Below are 23,000 nucleotides of genomic sequence, written 5' to 3'. Positions count from 1 at the left end.
GACATCAGAGAAAACACGAGAATGCCCACTCAAGGTTGCCTAGGGAACGCTTTGCCAATTTGATTGGAGCTAATTAAAAATGGGACGACGCATCACATTATCTTCATCCAACATTATTGCTCCAATTTATGTTACGGTCATTCTGTAGAAGGGTATCATTTGATGTGTCATAAGCAAAAACACTCAAATGATGTTTGGGTTAAAGCTGCTTAGAGTTCATTCTCATACGTCATACACGAAAAATCAAAGAAGATACAAAGGTTCTGTCTACTAAAAAGCCAATATGGAACAGCGTTAATCGGTGCAAAAGAACATTTCTCACAAATCATTTCTCAGGAATAACTGGGGATTCCATTCACTCACACCTGCCAGATACTCATTCCCACTTTGCATCCTTCTCTGGCAGTCCTTTCTGACAAGACAGAATGTTTCACTCATTTCAAGTATATGTTACTTCTCTGCTTATGACCTACTTTGATCATCAGATATCGAAGTTATCACATTAACTTCTTGCTTGGATTTACACTATTAATTTCGAATTAAATGTAATTAAATGATTATTATTGTTGTTCAATACATGTGTTTTGGATTCATGTATTTAAGCATTTTTATTAGGGCCAAGATGCGTAGGCCAATGTAAGACCAAGCATGTTCGTTAACTTTTTACAAAATATATATTCGGGCATTTTATTTTATCATGTAAATATTTCAACAACAAAAAACTATTTTAAATGTGTTATTGAAATCCTACTACTGAATTTGTCATATTTATTCTGGTATTGGTATATTGGTACAAAAAATATATATAATGAAAAGATAGGCCTATATCAAAACATGACAGTCCAATTCAGTTGATGGTCTTCAGGAGTGGTCAGCTGTGCTCCTGAATGTTTGTTACAACTCCAAGGTTTCTCCCCGATTCAAATAAATAATGTGAGGGGAGACCATTCTGCATCCTTGCTCTTTCAATGAGCTCCAATTACCAGGATGTAATCTTGAAATAAAGCTCATTGTGATTTCTCTATATTGAAGACTTCCTGTTTACACTACTTGACACAAAGAAAACATATGCGGTTATGACCATTCAAGAACCCTATTGAAAGTGCAACTCCTCGCAATTACCTATTGTAACCCAATAACCTCTATGAATGTGCTAGAACGTGTGTGATTATTGAGTTGCCAAGTTTCTGAAGCGAATGTTGAGTGGGCGTCAGAAAATAGAGAGGGGGAGGGAGAGAGGCGGTGACGGGCACGAGTGGGCTTATTTGCGCAATATTTATCTCCCATTGGTCACTTAATAGAAGCTATTCTGATGTTCTTCAGTGACACGACGAAGATTCCGTCAATAAAAAGAAAGACGACAAGCCAGTCAAAAGAAAAATAACTGTTGGGGAAGAACATACACTGACTTGCATCATATGCGCTCCTGTTCCACCTGCACCTCTCCACGCCTGGGTTGAAACAATTATCCAACATTACTGCGGTATTTATATTTGATTTATTATTCTATTTTTGTCAGTCTGGTTATTACCGTGTTGTACTGGCGTTATAATATTTACAAATAATAACATTTGTTAGTCGTGGGATTGCAGCTGTTACTCGCAATTACTGTATTTTACAATCAGTAATGGACTTGCAAATGTCCTGTTTATTAATCGAAATGCTCCCGTGAAGAATTATACTAGCCTATTACAATTTGGTAAACTGTTGGCAGTTAACATCGTAGACTAATTGAATAGCGTGGTGGCCACACCATTACGCATGGTGCTTGATCAATCAAAAGAGAGAAAAGTTGTGCCACTAACATGGAATTGAAACAAAGACTAATCAAAGTTAAAAACAAATACATGCTTATTGTCGAGGGATATTTAAAAACAAATCTGTGATAAGTCTAAATCTCATAGGCAAGTGTTACATTTTCCCTGGCAAGTGAACATGACATTTTCTTCGCGTTTTCTCCTTCATTTCAGGGATTTGGCAAAATGGAGTGGTATGTCCTGGTGTTGATACTTAGCTTGCCATCTTCGACCCAAGCAGACTGCTCTTCCCATTGTCTGCAATGCGCGCAGCAAATCCTCAATACAGACATCCCAGTCAACAGTCTGGTAAGATTTGCTTTACATCATGACAAGATAACTTTGCTTTTATCCAATGGAAACAAACAGAAAGTGTTGTTTTACGTTGATGTGTGTTTATGTATCTATGATGGTCTAATTTTTGTTAATCAAAAATCGTAGAGCGTTGAGCTTGTTGTGGCGGTGCGCAAAGGCTCGTGGCCCATTTCAGCACCATGGAGAGCACCCGTGGATTGTGGAAGCGAGTGAGAATTGTCTTCAGACAAACTTGCCATTTTTCCCAAATGTGTTCTACAGAAGCCTGTGGGCACAAATTAATGACAAACTCAGATTAAATGTTTTCTGTAGTAAACAAACAAAGACATAGAACTGAGTGTAGGTAAATATATTATTCTCGTTCTGCCTACTCTTTTTCTTTTCCAGCCTTCTCATAATGTGGTTAGTAAATTGACCGATTTTTACTCACTGCTCTTTGCATTTTCCTTTCAGACTTGTACCTTGGAATGTGAGGGAACTCTACTGACCACGGCCGAGTTAGACAAATGCGGGAAGACTCAACAATCGCACGCTTTGGGCTCGGAGTTCAGCGATGAAGATGCGGGTCCGCGGTCCACGCCAGAGAGGGAGGACGACCAAGACGCTTCAATTGCAAACGTGGTCAAGCGTTACGGTGGATTCATTAAACGAATTGACAAAAACAAAAACAAATTGTTAACCTCTCCGTGGCGCGAAAATGGCGTTTATAAAGGAGCATACGCGTTCCCTAAGAAATACCAGGACTTGCTTAGAAAATTTGGAGAGAGAGACCTCTCGGAGTTTTCGGAGGACTATCAGGGCGGAGATGTTGATTCTGAAAACGAGATGGGAATGTTCAATGATGATGAAGCTGCAGCAATAAACAAAGTCAAACGTTACGGAGGGTTCTTACGCAAATTTGGTCCAAAGACAAAGTCAAAGAGAAGTGACTCCAGGGAGCAAGGTAGTCGAGAGGAGTTACAAAAGCGATATGGAGGTTTCATGCGAAGGATTCGGCCAAAGTTGAACAACTTGAACACCTTGAAGTGGGACAATCAGAAGAGGTACGGTGGCTTTCTACGTCGCCACTACAAATTGTCCGTTCGTTCAGATGAGGAGCCTAGTTCATATGATGACTTTGGTCTATAGAAAAAACGAACTTCTTTCGCTAATTCACTTGAATTCTCACAATTATCCGTATGTGTGCTACCTATAGCCTACTGCTTACCTGGTTGCACATTGTTGCGGCAGATTTCATATCTGTAAAGCAAAGGCCAATAGGCCTACCTGCTTGTGTCAGTCATGTTTAAACGCCTTCTGTGTTACGGACTTACCCGTGACGAACCAATTAATTTCTGTGTTATTAGTAAAATATTATTTATTACAATATATGATGCTTGTTTAATAAATCATTGAATAAATACTTTATTTGTCAAAGTCGTAAGTAAAACTTGTTTGTGTCGCTTGAATGAAAAAAAAATGTCTAGGCGAATTGATTATCAAACTCCAAAATGACTCATTGAACGCTAGCACACAACCATCCAGCCACCCACACGCACGCCTGATTTATGTACGTAGGCTACCATACAACCTACAAAATTGAAATCGACATCTTGCCATTCACCTTGTAGCGCCAAAGGTGACCTAACGCGTAAAGACGCAGACACATCCTTGGCCACCACCTGTTACCATTCGGAGAGAAAACAAATAGATATACTAATGAGATAACTGTAATATTTCAACAAACATAAAGAATAACAACAGCAAAAACTAGGCCTACAGCATAGCGTACATAGAGGATGATATGGACCTTACATCAGTGGTCTCATTTTTAACATGAAAATACATTTCTTAATTAAAATCAATCACCCTAAATTGAGTCGTGAGGATGAATGGAAGTGTACTAGCACCATCTTGTGGACGAGTAGCCCAAAAGTAGGCCTTCGTTGCCAAGAGGACAGCGCGGAACGTTGAGCATTGGGAGCGCCAATGCTGCAATGGAGTCCGCTCGAATGATTTACATTGAATAAAACATTGAATAAAATGTTGTAGCCTTTGAAGTTCACTGATTGCAATGGCTATTCTAAGAATCCATCAAACATTTTAAGTTGAAGCATAATATTCCCATCAACTTAAATCAATGACATGGATACAAGGACATATCAAACTCGCTGTTGAGCGGTCAGCATTGAGTCCAGCAACTGTTATCCAGGTTTGATGTCATCTGACATCATATGCCGTAGTTCACCTGCCGGCAGTCGCTGGCCAAACATGAATATACGGAGAAACAAAGTTAAGACTTTAGTGCCCCCTATCGGTAAATTCTGATATCAAGGTAAGGGGCTAGTGGAATAGCGACACGTCTGAAAACTTGTTTAGAAAACGTATAGGCAGGCTATTGTAACATACCGGTGAAATAATATAACAGACTTCCAAGCAGGGGCCTGTTGCACAAAACTAGGATAAGGGATTAAGCCAGGATATCTTGGTGATCCTGGCTCAATTGATCCGTAATCCGGTTGCACTAAAGATGGATAGGGGGCAGGAGGATATGTTATGGTATAAATTACCATGGAGATTTATTCTGTGGAGCTAGCCTGCTCCAGACCAGGCTAAATTCCAGGATCTATTTAATCTCATCCCTAATGTCAGTCAGCAGTTACCACAAATGGAAACCAATAGTTATTTCACTGCTCACTATACATTGTTATCACATATAACTAGACCCACTGTTATTATTTAAACGTTTGTGATCATTATTTCAATGATTTTGGATAAAAAATGATTTTTAGATGTTGCTATCATTAGATAATTTACAGTTTCCCATAGACTATAAGGCTATATATAAAATGATAGAATATTAGGGCCACAGAGGGGAAAAAAACACAAGTCATAATATTGTAACCAGTTGTTTTAAAGGAGTTGTTAAAATGACAGATGTGGGGCATTTCGTGAAATTGTACTTCAGTATGGTTTCATAAACAAAGACATGCTGAGGTGCCAGAATATTAAGTATCACATTGTCATAAGTATCAAAACTGTAAAAACAATATGTAGCTTTTCTGCAGAAAGAACCAGCCTCATAAATTTATGACTTTATCCTTTTTCTTCAGTGTGGCCCTAGTACTCTGTCATATAAACAAATACACATTCCATATGAATATAAAAACACAATGTGTAACATTATGTTCCTTTATTGAATAAGGACAAAACAAAGCAGGTAAACCATTAGCTCCTTTCGAAACTGAAGTCACAGTGACTCTACAAGATGGAAAGCACAGAATCCAAGCATATTATACAAAATGATACATACACATTCAAAGGTCTGTATATAACACACCCTGCATGTCTGCACACTAAAATAAATGCAGGACAAATCCATACACATCAACTGAACAGACAAATGAATGGATGCAGTAGCCTCCCTGCAGCCTTGTATTACACACAGTATACCGCACAAACATCATAAGAGGCCAAATTCGTCAAAAAACGAACCCAAAAAAACCCAAATTCCTCTGCCACCGCAGGACATATTTAACCAAAATTGAAAGCACACATACTAACTAAAATAATTCAACACATATTGGTCCCTCAGCAGCCGACCACTGTCGTCATCAGGGAAGATTGCCGGATTGACCCAGTCCATGGCTGGTGGCACTCTGGGGGCCCTCTCCTTCCTCAGGCAGGCCACATTGTGGAGGACAGCACAAGCCACAGTAATATCACATGCCCTAACAGGGCTGACCCTTAATTTGTGAAGGCAGTGAAAGCGTGCCTTCAGGAGGCCAAAGGTCATTTCAACTCTGGCCCTGGTCCTGGCATGGGCATGGTTGTAGGCCTGCTGTGCTTCCTGGGGGTCTGTGAAAGGTGTCAGGAGAAAAGGCTGGCAGCCATACCCCCTGTCTCCCAGCAACACACCAGAGAATTCACCTGTCAACACAAAATCTCATCATTACTACCTCATAAACACAGTGATATTCTTGACACAGCCATGATGGTTATAAATAGGGGTTGTGTGGCTTACCTTGTGATAGGCACTGATAGATTTCAGAGGCCCGAAAGATTCTGGAGTCATGGACTGAGCCAGGCCATTTTGCCACAACATTGCTGATCACACAGTCAGCATTGCAGACCATCTGAAATCATAAGATGAGGAATATTACACCAATCAATGCACATCACTGGCAATTCAGAGTGTTCGTCAATGGACAATATCAAAAAGTTATGTTCACCTGAACATTAATGCTGTGAAAGGATTTCCTATTCACAAAATCGGCCTCATGGGCACCTGAGGGGGCTTTTATCCTTATGTGTGTGCAGTCCACTGCACCAATGACATTGGGGAAACCTGTCACACAAAGTAATGAGTATCCTACTATGTGTTAACAGTTGTCCTGTAATTTGTAGATCCTCTTACCTGCAATCCTATAGAACTCCTCTTTGATGTCACAGAGTCTTCTGTGGCCAGGGAAGGAGATGAAGACATCTGCTAATGCTTTGATAGCCAGACACACACTCCTTATTGTGCGGCAAATTGTGGCCTTGTTCAGCTGTTCTGCATCCCCCACTGAGTACAGGAAGGCTCCACTAGCAAAAAAGCGCAAGGCCACACAAACCATTTGCTCCACACTCAGTGCATGGCTCCGTGCAGTGCGGTGCTTAATCCTGGGACCCAGTAGTCTGCATAGATACCTGATGCCATCTGCAGAAAACCTGTATCTTTCATATAGATGGTCATCAGGGAAGGCCAGTGGGTCCAACCGGTCCCTGAAGACCCTTTCTCGCCTGAAGGCTCTCCTCAGCACAAGTGCTTCTTCATCCACCACATCTCGCACGAATGGGCATGCCATTGTCAGAGCAGAAAGGAACACACAATTTTGGGCCTTCATATAGGCTAGTGGCCACACCTGGTGCTGGGGGGGTGGGCAAAAGAGGGCGATGCCTTATAACGATGACTTGGTTGTACTGATTGCTGGGAAAATAAAAAAAACCTTAGAAAGATGCCACCGTCCTGTGTGCTCACAATAAGAGCTCATATGTCATGGCTCACTTGACTTTACAAGAATATACCAAATTTTTATTTTGAGCTGTGTCATCTTCTTGGAGCTGGGGGAGGAAAGAAAAATAATGATTAATACATTTGTGTTACAGTTAGCATACAGTGTACATTGAAGGCATATCTCACCTCCCTCTCAAGGTTTTTTATTTCAAGGTCCAGTTTCCTAATTGTCCTCTTTTTTATTTCGAACTCCAGTGCAAGATTTTCCATCTTTTTCTTCTTGTACTGAATGTCTATGTCTGCCAGTTCTATTTGGCGCCGGAGGTGGTTGCCATACAACTTTCTGATAGCTTGTGAGCTCTGTGAACACAATACAATTAGCGCAGCTGGAATTTGGCAGGATGTGGTGTCCTTTTATTAATACGCACTATGTTGCCAGGCTGGTTTTCCCACTGTATAGCATCTGGGTCCTGTAAAAGAAATTAGATTTTTTGATTTTGATGGCTCCTCACCATTGTAGAGTAAATAGTACTTTCACAGTCTTAACATGATACCTCATGCCTTCTGGAATCCAGAGAGATGGTCTCCTCCTCATCATCGTCTCCATCATGTGCTGTTGCTGCTGCACTGGGGCCTTCACCCTATCACATTTAATCGGATTCATATTGAAGCTAGTAGACAAGACATGCCAGGCCTACAGTATGCCTTTGATGGAGTACTCACTGGATCTGGTCTGGTGCTTATGCTGGTGGCTCTAACAGGAACACAGTGCTGCCAGACACTGCAAGGCAATAGGTAAACCAAAGTCAGACAGTCCAAATTGATTCAATATGAATGTGGTTGTATCCCATGTAGAGATGGAAGGACATACCTTGAATGAAGCGGGTGGCATCTTGGGAGGAACCTATGCTCGTCTCTTTCCCCCCAGGGATCCCCTCTAAGACGGGCCTGCCTTTATTTAGCTCCAAGGCCATGTCCTCTGCTGGGGTAAGGTCAGCCTTTGGTGACCCACCACCCGTGCCTTGTCTGTGGGTATTCTTTTTCACTGCTAAAACAGTACAGACAATGTGTGAGCAGGCACCTTCTGGGTACAATATATGCTTGTGCTTTGTTAAATATTAGTCAGGGACCATACCATTCTGCAGAATGTTCTTGTATTTGATTTTGACCTGCTGCCATGTCCGTTTTGGCCCGTTCATGTTTAATCTACACACACACACACACACACACACACACACACACACACACTTACTTAATGGAGTCACACTGCAAAAAATTACTTGGTATTTTTGTCTTGTTTTCAGTAAAAATATCAATATCAATATCACACTTTATACAGTGTGATGGAGTTACTTTACACAATTTCACTCATATCTGCAGTGCATTTCAATAAAAAATGTAACCGTTTCATAATTACAGTACAACTGCATTTTTGGAGATGTGAATTAAATATTTGAATTGTAATTGTGATGTTTCAGCGGAGCGGTGAGTGTGTAATTGTGCACTACTTACGCATTCAGGCGGTCTGCAATACTTTGCCACGCTTTTTCTCTTTGCTTTATCACTGTGGCGGTGTTGCCTTTCTTCTTAATTATATCTTTTACCTCCTCGTATGCCTCCATGAGGATTTGTGCTTCCGACGGGGAAAAGTACGCGGCTCTAGTTGCCATGGTAAATCAGTTAATCTGTGATCTGTGGCGGGGTCTATTTGAGTGAGCCGTGAGCGCGCACCTATCCAGGATTGGTTTCACCTGGCTTAATGAATCCGTGTCTGCTCATCCTGGCTTGGTCTTTGTGCAACCAATTAAGCCTGGACGCACATGTTTTGGCTTCATTGAGCTCAGCTGAGTCATTTATCCCGGATGTCTTAATTCTACTTTTGTGCAACAGGCCCCAGGTAACGAAGTTAAAAAATAAATAATATTGACTGTGCTAAAACACGCCATATTTCAACATCAAAACGTCAAGCTTACCTATTTCATTGCAGCACGACTAGCCGGTGACATTTACGAGTCAAGTATACTAGCTTGCTTGAATGCTTGCCAATCAAGCTGGGGCATGATCATTTGGTGAATTAGAGAAGACAAGTGATGAATTCTCGCACAAAACAGCTCTAAACCCTGTTTCTGGTCAGAAGAAAAATACAGTACCAGTCAAAAGTTTGAAAACGCCTACTCATTCAAGGGTTTTTCTTTATTTGAACTATTTTCTACATTGTAGAATAGTGGTGAAGACATTAAAACTATGAAATAACACATGGAATCATGTAGTAACAAAAAAAAGGGTTAAACAAATAGATTCTTCAAAGTAGCCACCCTTTGCCTTGATGACAACTGTGTACTCTTCAAGCACATCATGGCACTGGAAACAATGGATACACTCTACAAAGAGAGCCAAGGAAATGGTTAGGTATGTGAAGGGTCATCAAGTTATAGCAGCAATCTACCACACCAAGCAAAGTGAGAAGAATAAGAGCACCACATTGAAGCTGCCCAGCAACACTCGTTGGGGTGGTGTTGTCATCATGTTTGACCGTCTCCTGGAGGTGAAGGAGTCTCTCCAAGAAATGGCCATATCACAGTCTGCTGATATGGACAGTCCCATCAAGATTATCCTCCTGGATTATGTATTTTGGGAGAGAGTGGTAAGCAGCCTGAAATTCCTGAAACCTATAGCAGTAGCCATTGCACAGATGTAGGAGACAATGCCATCCTGTCTGATGTTTAGACTCTGCTTGCAGATGTAAGAGAAGAAATCCATACTGCCCTGCCCACTTCACTGTTGCTCCAAGCAGGGGAAACTGCAGTTCTGAAATACATCAAAAAGCGTGAAGACTTCTGCCCGAAGCTCATACACGCCCCACCGTACATGTTGGACCCCAAGTATGCTGGCAAGAGCATCCTGTCTGGTGCAGAGATCAACAAGGCCTATGGTGTCATCACTACCGTGTCTCGCCATCTTGGCCTGGATGAGGGCAAGGTTCTTGGGAGTCTGGTGAAGTACACTTCCAAGCAAGTCCTTTGGGATGGAGTTGCAATATGGCAGTCGTGCCAACATATCTCATCAGCCACCTGGTGGAAGGGACTTTGTGGATCTGAGGCTCTTTCCCCTGTTGCCTCCATCATCCTCCAAATCCCACCAACATCAGCCGCCTCAGAGTGCAACTGGTCCTTGTTTGTGAACACACACACACCAAAGCGCGCAACAGGCTGAGCAATAAAAGGGTGGAAAAATTGGTGGCCATCGGGGCAAATTTGAGGCTTTTTGAGCCTGACAATAAACCATCCTCAACAAGGTTGGAAAGTGACAGTGAAGATGAGGACTCTGAGTCTGATGTTCAAAAGGTGGACATTGAGGAGGTCCAGGGAGAAGACATGGAAGCCTGAGAGGAAGACAACCAAAGGTTTGTTTTCTAGACTATCATTATACATACAAATCATTAAAATCCAGAAGGAAAATATTTACACAAGAAGCAACCTAATATCACACAGTCAAACTCTGTAATTTAGTAAATTCACCATTCTGCGATTCTCACTGTTAAACATCGTGTTCAACACAATGCTCTTTATATCACCATTTGATCTGATCAGTCAATGCCAATTTTTTCTAAAGTAATCTGGTATCATTTCATTTCAACCCAATAAGCAAAAAATAAAACTGCACCAATCTTCATGTTAAACTACATTTACAAATAAAAAGCAGGAAGAAAAAACACAATATTTACATGAAACTCCCATATGACTTTGTCGAGAAATCTTCTGAATCGCCACAACAGAATGAATGAACTGTTTATGTTGAATGTTTATGTATGTTGAAAACGTTTTTGGGAGATGCGATGGATCATTGAGGATCATTCAATATTCCCTTTCTTTTGTTGTTCAATGAAATCATCCCATGTGAAGAGTCAACTCATTTAATTAAAGTTCAATTTGTAAATAAATCGTTTTTTTTTCTATTGGAAGGATTTAATCATGTGCAATTATGTCTACTTATGATAAGGTAAAAGGTTTCTGTTTGTTCCATATGATATGGTTAACATATCCAATGCAAAAAACATCTACAGTGGGGCAAAATACTATTTAGTCAGCCACCAATTGTGCAAGTTCTCCCACTTAAAAAGATGAGAGAGGCCTGTAATTTTCATCATAGGTACACTTCAACTATGACAGACAAAATGAGAAAAAAAATCCAGAAAATCACATTGTAGGATTTTTTATGAATTTATTTGCAAATTATGGTGGAAAATAAGTATTTGGTCACCTACAAACAAGCAAGATTTCTGGCTCTCACAGACCTGTAACTTCTTCTTTAAGAGGCTCCTCTGTCCTCCACTCGTTACCTGTATTAATGGCACCTGTTTGAACTTGTTATCAGTATAAAAGACACCTGTCCACAACCTCAAACAGTCACACTCCAAACTCCACTATGGCCAAGACCAAAGAGCTGTCAAAGGACACCAGAAACAAAATTGTAGACCTGCACCAGGCTGGGAAGACTGAATCTGCAATAGGTAAGCAGCTTGGTTTGAATAAATCAACTGTGGGAGCAATTATTAGGAAATGGAAGACATTCAAGACCACTGATAATCTCCCTCGATCTGGGGCTCCACGCAAGACCCCGTGGGGTCAAAATGATCACAAGAACGGTGAGCAAAAATCCCAGAACCACACGGGGGGACCTAAGTAACAAAGCCTACCATCAGTAACACACTACGCCGCCAGGGACTCAAATCCTGCAGTGCCAGACGTGTCCCCCTGCTTAAGCCAGTACATGTCCAGGCCCGTCTGAAGTTTGCTAGAGAGCATTTGGATGATCCAGAAGAAGATTGGGAGAATATCATATGGTCAGATGAAACCAAAATATAATTTTTGGGTAAAAACTCAACTCGTTGTGTTTGGAGGACAAAGAATGCTGAGTTGCATCCAAAGAACACCATACCTACTGTGAAGCATGGTTGTGGAAACATCATGCTTTGGAGCTGTTTTTCTGCAAAGGGACCAGGACGACTGATCCGTGTAAAGTAAAGAATGAATGGGGCCATGTATTGTGAGATTTTGAGTGAAAACCTCCTTCCATCAGCAAGAGCATTGAAGATGAAACGTGGCTGGGTCTTTCAGCATGACAATGGTCCCAAACACACCGCTCAGGCAACGAAGGGGTGGCTTCGTAAGAAGCATTTCAAGGTCCTGGAGTGGCCTAACCAGTCTCCAGATCTCAACCCCATAGAAAATCTTTGGAGGGAGTTGAAAGTCCGTGTTGCCCAGCAACAGCCCCAAAACATCACTGCTCTAGAGGAGATCTGCATGGAGGAATGGGCCAAAATACTAGCAACAGTGTGTGAAAATCTTGTGAAGACTTACAGAAAACGTTTGACCTCTGTCATTGCCAACAACGGGTATATAACAAAGTATTGAGATAAACTTTTATTGACGAAATACTTATTTTCCACCATAATTTACAAATAAATTCATAAAAAAATCATACAATGTGATTTTCTGGATTTCTTTTCTCATTTTGTCTGTCATAGTTGAAGTGTACCTATGATGAAAATTACAGGCCTCTCTCATCTTTTTAAGTGGGAGAACTTGCACAATTGGTGGCTGACTAAATAGTTTTTTGCCCCACTGTACATTTAAATGGTATTAATTTGCATGTTAATTCCCACGGAAAGTTTCCACCTCTGAATATTCATATTCCCCGAAATGTGCAACCCTAGCCCTGAGTGAACCCGATCAAACATCTCTGGAGAGACCTGAAAATAGCTGTGCAGCAGACACTCCCCATCCAACCTGACAGAGCTTGAGAGGATCTGCAGAGGAATGAGAGAAACTCCCCAAATACAGGTGACTCGAGGATGTAATTACTGCCAAAGTTGCTTCAACAAAGTAAAGGGTCTGAATACTTATTCTGATGTTGAGTTCAGTTTTTTTATTTGGAATAAATTAGCAAATATTACTAAACCTGTTATTCTTTGTCATTATTGGGTATTGTGTGTAGATTGAGTAAAAAAAAAACGATTGAATCCATTTTGTAATAAGGCTGTAACGTAACAAAATGTTCTGAATACTTTCCGAATGCACTGTAGACTTCAGTCATTTCAGAGCACACTACAGTGGAAACACGACTAACATTGAACTGTTCTAATCGACAAAAACTCATAGGCCTAACAAATTACAAAGATTGAAGAATTTAGCAAATTTATTTACAAAGTGTACACTCTTACAAGTCCAACAAAACAACCAGTTTGTTCACTTTCAATTTGTTCAAAGCTTTAAAAAGTAGACTCAGCGATATGACATAGATGCATTAAGTAAACAGCATTGTGGGTCAATTTCCGCAACCACTAAGAGCGTTGAAGCACGAGGCTCAACTTCTCCTCTGTTTTGGTTCCCTGGCTGCTACGCTCTAACAGCCTGAGGCGAACCTGCGCACATGCGCTGATACTGTGTGTGAGCAAAGTCTTGCATCTCATTTTCAGAACCCAACATAATTAATATTGTAATATTCAACAAAAAGATATATACAGTTAATTCATCGCTGAAATGAAAAATAATTCTGACATTGAAAGATGAGCATTTGTAGAATCTACATTTTTAGCATAATGTAAAGAAATAATGTGAACATGGCACGTACACCCCTGTGAAAATTGACACCTGAGAAGAGCTAAGATCATGACTTTTGAGCAGGGATGGCATCTACTTGCATGTTGGGGAAAAACATACACACACGTCCTGGTTCTTATGACTAAAACGGGCAGTGCATGTATAGGTTGTTATACATTTTTTATGTCATCTTTATAAAGTTTTACTGAGATGGGTGCTTCATAGTTCAACACCACTAGACCTACACTGGTTCCAGCACTTAAACCAGTGAGGACAAACAGGGCCTCAGTTCCTGCTGTGTGTGTGTAATAATATAGGAGTAGTACATCTCTCTAACTCTCCACCTCCACCGTCTCCTTGGCTTCCTGCACCTGAACGTCCACCTGTGTATCCAATGCCGTTACTGCTGCCATACCCTGCAGCGCGTTGTTACCCATGGGCATTGCCACCATGGTGGGGGTGCCCTGGAGCGTGCCCCCTGCAAAGCCCTGTAGCTGGGTTCCCAGCGCGGCAGGCAGCGTGATTAGCTGGTAGCCCGGGCTGACCATCTTGATGAAGGCCGTGGTGGCGGCGGCGCCCTCCTGAACGGCGGCGGCTGAAGAGAGTACCGTCAGATTGGAGGCATCTGGGCCCAACTCGCCCACGGGGGATGTCAGCACCGTGTAGGTCTGCTGGCCGGCACCAACCGCGCCACCCATCGAGAGAACTTTGCACCCAGCAGGCAGGCCCGTGAGCTGGGTGAGGGGCAGGGTGATCTGGGTGGGGGCGCTGGACATAACGGCGGGGCCTGAGACGGCGCGGGTGAGGCGGGGGCGTTTCGGCGTGGGTGGCGTGGCCACGGGGGTCAGGGTCATGAGGACATTGTTGAGGTGTTGGGATTTGCTTTTCAGCTCCTTGGCACGTTTCCTGTGCTCGTCACACTGCTGCTCCAGAGCTACGGCAAGAGAAAGCGGTCAAACTTAATACACACCTAGGCCAAACAGTAACATTTCCCATTATTTGCTCAAGGAGCTGCTTCTAAGCCAGTTGCAACAAAAATAATGTCTACAAAAAATAATGTAAAGACTGTCTAGAAAACACCATAAAAAACACAAAACAAGGACTCAAAGACACAATAATGAAGAATGTTATTGTGAGCATTTAACTCACCGACAAGACTGCGTGAATACTGCTCCCTATATCGGTCCATCTGGCTCTTGTGACTGGCCAGCACCTTCTTAACCAGGTCAAGCATGCCAAAGTTCTGCACTATGTTGTTCAGCAGCACAGCGTCTGAGAAGTCAAGGTCCAACACAGAGAGTAGGGAGATGAAAAGACAGGATTGAAGTTAGAATGGCATTAGGATCAGCTCCCACTCCCATTAGCATCAGCTCCCCCATGACTATGTTCAATAAATGGGGGAAACATACAAGCTAGTATAGCAATATTACAGAGTGAAATACCGTAATTAATACATGTTATAAAAATATTTGAGTGAAATATCCCTTATGATCATCCAACAATATGAAACTGACCATTAACTTGCAGGGGAGGCTCGGTGATGCGCTCCTGCATGCCCTTTAGCACCTCCTGGATCTCCTTCTGGAAGTCCTCCACCACCTCCTCCAGCAGCCCTGCCTCCTTCAGACCCCTCCAGAACGTCACAGAGTCCTCTGGAAAAATGCAAACACACACCATGAGGTTGCTTCTATACAATCAACTATATAGTCTCAAATAGATATTCAAAGAGTTGGATAAAGCACTGTTTAAACCAGATTGCTAGACTTGTGAATTGCCAGTACAATTATAACAGTCAATGGATCTAAGTGCTTTAGCACCGTCTCAGGTGATTAGACAAATAGTTGGTGCATTACCTGATTGCTTGTCTGATTATTGAACTTTGAGCAGTCACCTAGCCTCATTTCTAAGCATAGTGGTAAGTTGGAAGAAGAAGGCAGGCTAAAAACTTTTGACATTTAAAATGATAACTCAGAGTTCAAACTCACCTCCTATGGCCGTGACCCATTCTGTGGTCTCGTCTGATGATACTTCTGTTGGAAACGTGGCCTGTGATCCGTTCACTAGAACAACAAAATCGTAAGCTTTGAATAACTTACAATTTTACACAAAAAATGCCACACATAAGAGGATTTGAGGGAATCGAGGCGTGTGTGTGTGCTTACTGTTGGCTGAGGAGGGGGTGACAGGGACGTAGTCGGTGGATTGCTGGCTTCTGAGTGACACTCTGGTCCCCACTAGGTCAATCTTGGTACTGCGGCATGTGTTGGAGCACACTTTGGAGTGCTGGTAGAAATCCAGCTCGCCAGAGTCCATTATTTTCCTATGGGGTATTGTATTATACACCATTATTTAGCTGCAAGACAGCATCAGAGAAAGTATTTTTTCTCCAACAAAGTGCAGTGTCATGTTCATTAGGGAAGGGTTTTCCAAAGTCGGTCATGAGGCACCTCTCGGGTACACGTTTAGTTTTTTGCCCCAACACTACAACGCTGATAAAAAATAAAATAAAACTTGATGATGAGTTGGTTATTCAATCAGCTGTGAAGTGCTAGGACAAAAACCAAAACGTGCAGCCAGGGAGGGGCCCAGGACAGATTTTTGAAACCCCTGCATTAGGGCACACAATGTTAAATGTTTTAAAAGGTTTTGCAATGGAAAGTGAAAATAAGCATTTCATATTGGATAAGTCCAGGAAGCCCCTCCTCGTTTTAGTCCAATTTAAATGTATTTCTTCAGTTTGGTGCCCAATGAACACTACCCAGGCCAGCCATACTGAACTAGTGCCCTAGAAATCACCTGATATCATATGTTATGTCATAGTGCCATCTTGTGGCACATTTGAGAATTGCACAATGATTACATGCGCAAAGGATCATGTTTTGGATAACTTGGGCATGAGTACTTTGAATGCTTCAACTTTTTGATCTACATTTCCACTTTGCTTAGCAGTGGGAACTACAAGAATTCTAAATTACTTCCATGGAGGGCCATGTGATTCACATTATAAATGTATTGTGCAAACCCAAATATGCATCCTTTCAAAGCCACAGACCTGATCATTGTGCCGTTCACTCGGATGGCTCTCTTCCAGTCTTTCAGTGTAGATTTCCCAGCCATATAGACAAACTCCTTGGGACTGATGAGATGCTCATTGAACTGGAACACAGATAAACAGACAGATGTCATCAGAGTTGTTTTCATTAGTGCACATCGCAGCAAAACGGTGTGCACTAAAAAAAAAATTAAACAAGCATTTCTTATTGGATAAGTTCAGGTAGTGTCCTCCGTTTTGTCCCAAATGAACAGGAATCAGTGCCTCCACAGGTTCCTTCCTTGGTGTGCATATCAAAGGAATAAGTAACCTCGAAATCATGATCCAATAGGACTGAGTTAAGTTTTTAAAAATTGCTAGAGTTAATCAGACTTACTTGGACACATTTGATGTTGATGCCTGGACAAACAAATTTCTTCCAGACCAGAGTGGCCTTCACGTCCCCACAGGTGACCGGGTAGACCACGTCAGCCTCCACATCCATCTCACCTGACAGCTTCACTGAGAAGACAGACACATAACACTTCAGTCCTTTTATTTGATTGTTTCAAAACACAAATACAGTACGGATGTGCGGGTCAGCTGTTTGTTCACACGCACCCACCAGCAATTGCTAATAACCCGTCCACAACTGCCCAAATGTGATAAATTGAAAATCTGAGACCTGCACCTGACCCTTACCTGCGAATTTAAAAAATGCACTGTACAGTTCCCATTTTCTTCTCTCTTGAACATTTATTGAACAATGAAGTTTTACTTCAACATTTCTTCACTTCTTTTGTTGAAGATTTAGGTGTATTTAACAGTAGCCTAATGTTTTTCTGAAACATAACAATTCTAACAATGACACCATGTGCATGCTTTTGTCTTATTGAACTATACTCCGACATTGTCCTTTTTGCCTCAGTGGATCGACGTTAACTTCCCAAAGCATTTGGTGTGTATTTGGAGTGACTACAGTTAGGACTTAAAGCTTAGGCTTACGGTCTAATGCCAGATAAAGAATAATTCAAGAAAAACTCTACAAAGTCATTGAAAGCTTTCCACAGGGCTGCTGGCCCCATGTTGACTCCACTGCTTCCCACAGTTGTGTCATGTTGGGTGGTCGACCATTCTTGATACACACGGTAAACTTTTGAGCATGAAAAACCCAGCAGCATTGCAGTTCTTGACACAAACCGGTGCACCTGGTACCTACAAAAGGGATTGAGGGATTTAAGTGCTTTGAACAGGGTATGGTAGGCGCAACGGTTTGTGTCAAGAACTGCAACGATGCTGGGTTTTTCACACTCAAGAGTTTCCTGTGTATATCAAGAATGATCCATTATTTACAGTACATTCGTAAACTATTCAGACCCTTACACTTTTTCCTCATTTTGTCACGTTACAAACTTTATTCTAAAATGGATTAAATAAATGTTTTCCTCAATCTACACACAATACCCTGTAGTGACAAAGCGAAAACAGGTTTTTAGAAATGCTAGAAAATGTTTTAAAAAATTAAAAAATCCTTATTTACATAAGCATTCAGACCCTTTGCTATGAGACTCAAAATTAAGCTCAGGTGCATCCTGTTTCCATTGATTATCCTTGAAATGTGTCCACAACTTGATTGGAGTCCACCTGTGGTAAATTCAATTGATTAGACATGATTTGGAAAGGCACACACCTGTCTATATAAGGTCCCACAGTTGACAGTGCATGTCAGGGCAAAATCCAAGCCATGAGGTCGAAGGAATTGGTCTTAGAGCTCAGAGACAGGATTGTGTCAAGGCACAGATCTGGGCAGGGGTACCAAAACATTTCTGCAGCATTGAAGGTCCCCAAGAACACAGTGGTCTCTATCATTCTTAAATGGACAAAAACCACCAAGACTGGCCGCCCGGCCAAACTGAGCAATCGGGAGTGAAGGGCCTTGGTCAGAGAGGTGACCAAGAACCCGATGGTCACTCTAACAGAGCTCCAGAGTTCCTCTGTGGAAATTGGATAATCTTCCAGAAGGACAACCATCTCTGCAGCACTCAACCAATCAGGCCTTTATGGTAGAGTGGCCAGATGGAAGCCACTACTCAGTAAAAGGCAAATGACAACCAACTTGGAGTTTGCCAAAAGGCTCTTAAAGGAGAAACAAGATTCTCTGGTCTGTTGAAACCAAGATTGAACTCTTTGGCCTGAATGCCAAGCGTCACGTCTGGAGAAAACCTGGCACCATCCCTACGGTGAAGCATGGTGGTGGCAGCATCATGCTGTGGGGATGTTTTTCAGCGGCAGAGACAGGCAGACTATTCATGATCAAGGGAAAGATGAAGGGAGCAATGTACAGAGAGATCTTTGATGAAAAACTGCTCCAGAGCACTCAGGACCTCAGACTGGCGCAATGGTTAACCTTCCAACAGGCCAACGAGCCTAAGCACACAGCCAAGACAACGCGGAGTGGCTTTGGGACAAGTCTCTGAATGTCCTTGAGTGGCCCAGCCAGAGTGCGGATTTGAACCCGATCGAACATCTCTGGAGAGACCTGAAAATAGCTGTGCAGTGACACTCCCCATCCAACCAGACAGAGCTTGAGAGTATCTGTAGAGAAGAAATGGGAGAAACTCCCCAAATACATGTGTGACAAGCTTGTAGGGTCATACCCAAGAAGACTTGAGTCTGTAATTGCTTCCAAAGGTGCTTCAACAAAGTACTGAGTAAAGGGTCTGAATATTTATGTAAATTTGGTATTTCAGTTTTTTTATTATACATTTTCAAAAATGTCTAAAAACCTGTTTTTGCTTTGTCATTATGGGGTATTGTGTGTAGATTAATGAGAGAAAAAAAAAAACTATCTAATACATTTTTTTTTTTTTTACCTAAGATTGCCTCCTTTGTCAAAGTGGTAGTGGCATCGGTTTCAGACTCAATGCTTCCATCAGCAAGTTCCTCCCTGAATGGCATAGATAGAGAAACTCCAATGAGTCTACAAACCATAGACAAACTTCCGTGAGTGCTAAACCAACAACAATATGCAGCACCACAGATGAGGGTACAATCAAGCGTACCACTACCAAAGACTAGTCTATAACCGTCTTTGGTAGTGGTACACTTTATTACAAACCTACTACCACTAGTAGGGTTGACCTTTTGAATATATGTAACCTGACTAGGAAAAACTCATCACGAAATAGTGTTATGTAACATAAGGTATCACTAACTCAAATGACTGAGGTGTGGGTATGGTAAACACACAATGAACTAATTCATTGTGTATCAGGCTCTAACACTTCCCTGGCTGGGCTGGAGAAGCGGTCATGGGAATTCACTGATCCTCATACATAGCTCTAGTGTGTCCACCACTCACCCCGGTTGGGTCAGCTCTGTAGCCACCAGCACAGTCTTCACTTCGGCAGCTGAGCCCTCCCCTGCTCCATCCGGCGTTGTCACGACTACCACCTCCTCCACATGAACATTGACCTCAGATGATGCCATGAGGGAGGTTGAGGTCTCACTAAGTGATACGAAGACACAGTTGTGTGCTAATGATAACATTTGTAATTCAAGAGCACATCTCCCTTCAATGTCTTCAAGGCTGGTTTAGCTTGCATGAGATGAGGTGGGCAATTAACAGAAGCTATTGGGAACTTCATTGTGGCTACCACCAACTGGCCTTACAGGGGTGATTATGGCGGTAGGGATCATAAGCTTGGCATTAATAGGCCCGTTTCAATTGGCTACGTAGCTAAACTAGCGCAGTTAGTGATACATGTTGTGGAGAGGGCCTGGCTAACTAATCAATATCACATCAATGCTATTATTGAGCAAGTTAGTTGTTACCTAAACAGTTCTCATTGCAGCTTGTTCTGTGCTGTAGCTAGCAATAGCAATATTTATGGCGTAAGAAGTTTGCTAAGTAGCTAGCTAGCTAAGTGTTTAGCAAGCAAACTAGGCCCAAACAGGGCATGCCGATACAGATAGGGAGACGTATTCAGCTGGATATTTTACAACGTTAGATAAACCATACATTAGAAATCCCATTTCACAGGCTGTAGCTACGTTTTAGCTTAGCAGTTCACGTACAGACAGCCAACGCTACGTCGTGGTGATAAAATAACGTAATCTTTACCGAGCACGGCACGCACGTTACGACGACGGACATATTGAAGCATCCAGTGTTTACGGTCTGCTACTAGCTAGCTTGCATAGTGAGGAGCAGTGGGTTGCTTGTTAACTAGTCACAGAGGCACCTATCTGTCTGTTTTTATAGTAGCTAGCGAACGTGACACTTTTTGAATAGATTCTCGCCTTACCTTTTGTTTTCAGATTTCAGAAATGGCTGCTACTGTTGCAGTGCTCAAGAGTAAGGCTAGTTAGCTGCTTTCGCTAACGTTGACCTAACGAGATGTTTACGGGCGTCGGTTTTGCGCAGTCACGGATGGTGCTATCGCAGAGTTCCATAGTCGTGATAGAGAATTTGGCAATCGATTTGGAGTAATATAATTAATTCGATATTGACATTTCATATTTATTACATTATAATATCACAAGAAACACAATAAATTAAGCAAATATGTTTGTCTTTGCCAGTATTGAATATTAACTGGTCTGTAAAATACCATTCAAGAAAATGCCCGTATTTAAGGAATTAATTCATAACAAACACCGTGTGTTAGTTACCACTTTCATGTTTAACTACATCTTTGACAATATCAATAACTATCTGACAAAGATGGACAGATGGGTCAGTTAGGACAATAGTCAATCATGATTGTTCCTGGTTACAGATTATTGAGCTATTGGCCTAGTTGGTTTATGGGTGCTGCTGGCCTGTCGAGTAACCTAGTCCATAAAATAAATAAAATACAATGCATAATGTGTAGACACATTACTCCTCTGTATTGTTGGCTTACAGTGCATTCGGAAAGTATTCAGACCCCTTGACTTTTTCCACATTTTGTTATGTTACAGTCAGTGGTGTAAAGTGTTTCATTAAAAATACTTTAAAGTACTACTTAATTCGTTTGGGATATCTTTACTTCACTATTTATATTTGACAACTTTTACTTCACTATATTCCTAAAGAAAATAATGTACTTTTTACTCCATACATTTTCCCTGACACCCAAAATTACTGATTGTATTTTGAATTGCTAGCAGGACAGGAAATTGTTAAATTCATGCACTTATCAAGAGAACATCCCTGGTCGCCTCTAATCTGGTGGATTCACTAAACACAAATGCTTAGTTTGTAAATTATGTCCAAGATTGAACTCTTTGGCCTGAATGCCAAGCGTCACGTCTGGAGGAAACCTGGCACCATCCCTACGGTGAAGCATGGTGGTGGCAGCATCATGCTGTGGGGATGTTTTTCAGCGGCAGGGACTGGTAGACTAGTCAGGATCGAACAAAAGATGAACGGAGCAAAGCACAGAGAGATCCTTGATTAAAGCCTTCTTCAGAGCACTCAGGACCTCAGACTGGGGCAAAGATTCACCATCCAACAGGACAACAACCCTAAGCAGACAGCCAAGACAATGAAGATGTGGCTTTGGGACAAGTCTCTGAATGTCCTTGAGGGGCCCGGACTTGAACCCGATCAAACATCTCTGGAGAGACCTGAAAATAGCTGTGCAGCGACGCTCCATATCCATCCTGACAGAGTTTGATAGGATCTGCAGAGAAGAATGGGAGAAACTCCCAAAATACAGGTGATCCAAGCTTGTAGTGTCATACCCAAGAAGACTCAAGGCTGTAATCGCTGCCAGAGGTGCTTCAACAAAGTACAGAGTAAAGGGTCTGAAAACTTGTGATATTTCACTTTTATAATAAATTACCAAAAATGTTTAAAAATCTGTTTTTGCCTTGTCATTATGGGGTGTGTGTAGATTGATTAGGGGGAAAAAACTATTTAATACATTTTAGAATTAGGCTGTAAGATCAAATAATCAAGGGGTCTGACTACTTTCCGAATGCACTGCATGTGAAAGGAACATGAACAATGTATCATTATGGATAGGCTACATAGTTCTCTAAGGAAATTATGGATCCCATGAAATCATCATGGAATTGTTATTCAGTGTGTATTTATTCCTTGTGTCACTATTTCTATTTTAGGTAGGCCTATTTCTATCTTTAATTCTGCATTGTTGGAAAAGGACCCAAAAATAAGCATTTTACTGTTAGTTAATTCCGGTTGTTATTACTCTATGGGATCGGTGTCCCTAAACCGGGACAGTTGTTGCTAACGTGCGCTAATGTGACTAGAATGACGTAAGTAACAG

General features: G+C 41.7%; 2 protein-coding genes across 3 annotated transcripts; one reads left to right on the top strand and one right to left on the bottom strand.

Annotated features, from left to right (window-relative positions):
• The first annotated feature begins 1,292 nt into the window (after positions 1-1,292).
• On the top strand, positions 1,293-3,535 carry pdyn (prodynorphin). The gene is made up of 3 exons (XM_020507258.2): positions 1,293-1,483; positions 1,971-2,105; positions 2,565-3,535. The coding sequence occupies exons 2-3, from the start codon at positions 1,983-1,985 to the stop codon at positions 3,237-3,239; spliced, it is 798 nt and encodes a 265-aa protein (XP_020362847.1). The 5' UTR covers positions 1,293-1,483; positions 1,971-1,982; the 3' UTR covers positions 3,240-3,535.
• Positions 3,536-13,163: 9,628 nt separating this feature from the next.
• Positions 13,164-21,347, bottom strand: LOC109907921 (glucocorticoid modulatory element-binding protein 2). 2 transcript variants are annotated; one of them, XM_020506222.2, is made up of 10 exons: positions 21,030-21,347; positions 20,084-20,230; positions 19,596-19,669; positions 17,120-17,244; positions 16,744-16,847; positions 15,854-16,011; positions 15,677-15,751; positions 15,206-15,343; positions 14,841-14,963; positions 13,164-14,625 (listed from the first exon to the last, which is right to left on the bottom strand). In XM_020506222.2, the coding sequence occupies exons 2-10, from the start codon at positions 20,209-20,211 to the stop codon at positions 14,024-14,026; spliced, it is 1,527 nt and encodes a 508-aa protein (XP_020361811.1). In that variant the 5' UTR covers positions 20,212-20,230; positions 21,030-21,347; the 3' UTR covers positions 13,164-14,023. The 2 variants fall into 2 exon arrangements, with proteins under 2 accessions (XP_020361811.1, XP_020361810.1); XM_020506221.2 differs by having other exon boundaries at positions 20,084-21,160.
• Between the last annotated feature and the right edge of the window lie 1,653 nt (positions 21,348-23,000).

The sequence above is a fragment of the Oncorhynchus kisutch genome, linkage group LG17 (assembly GCF_002021735.2).
Source record: "Oncorhynchus kisutch isolate 150728-3 linkage group LG17, Okis_V2, whole genome shotgun sequence".
NCBI classification, from domain to species: domain Eukaryota; kingdom Metazoa; phylum Chordata; class Actinopteri; order Salmoniformes; family Salmonidae; genus Oncorhynchus; species Oncorhynchus kisutch.
Note: the sequence above shows the minus strand (reverse complement) of the source record. Positions and strands in the feature narration are given on the sequence as shown.

Excerpts from the sequence above, each read along its gene's own strand:
- pdyn (XM_020507258.2), top strand. The coding sequence starts at position 1,983 with ATGGAGTGGTATGTCCTGGTGTTGATACTTAGCTTGCCATCTTCGACC. Across the intron at positions 2,106-2,564 it reads ACATCCCAGTCAACAGTCTG|ACTTGTACCTTGGAATGTGA; the intron begins GTAAGATTTGCT and ends TTTTCCTTTCAG.
- LOC109907921 (XM_020506221.2), bottom strand. The coding sequence starts at position 20,271 with ATGTTATCATTAGCACACAACTGTGTCTTCGTATCACTTAGTGAGACC. Across the intron at positions 16,848-17,119 it reads TCAACATCAAATGTGTCCAA|TTCAATGAGCATCTCATCAG; the intron begins GTAAGTCTGATT and ends TCTGTGTTCCAG. Across the intron at positions 14,626-14,840 it reads GTATTCACGCAGTCTTGTCG|CTCTGGAGCAGCAGTGTGAC; the intron begins GTGAGTTAAATG and ends CTCTTGCCGTAG.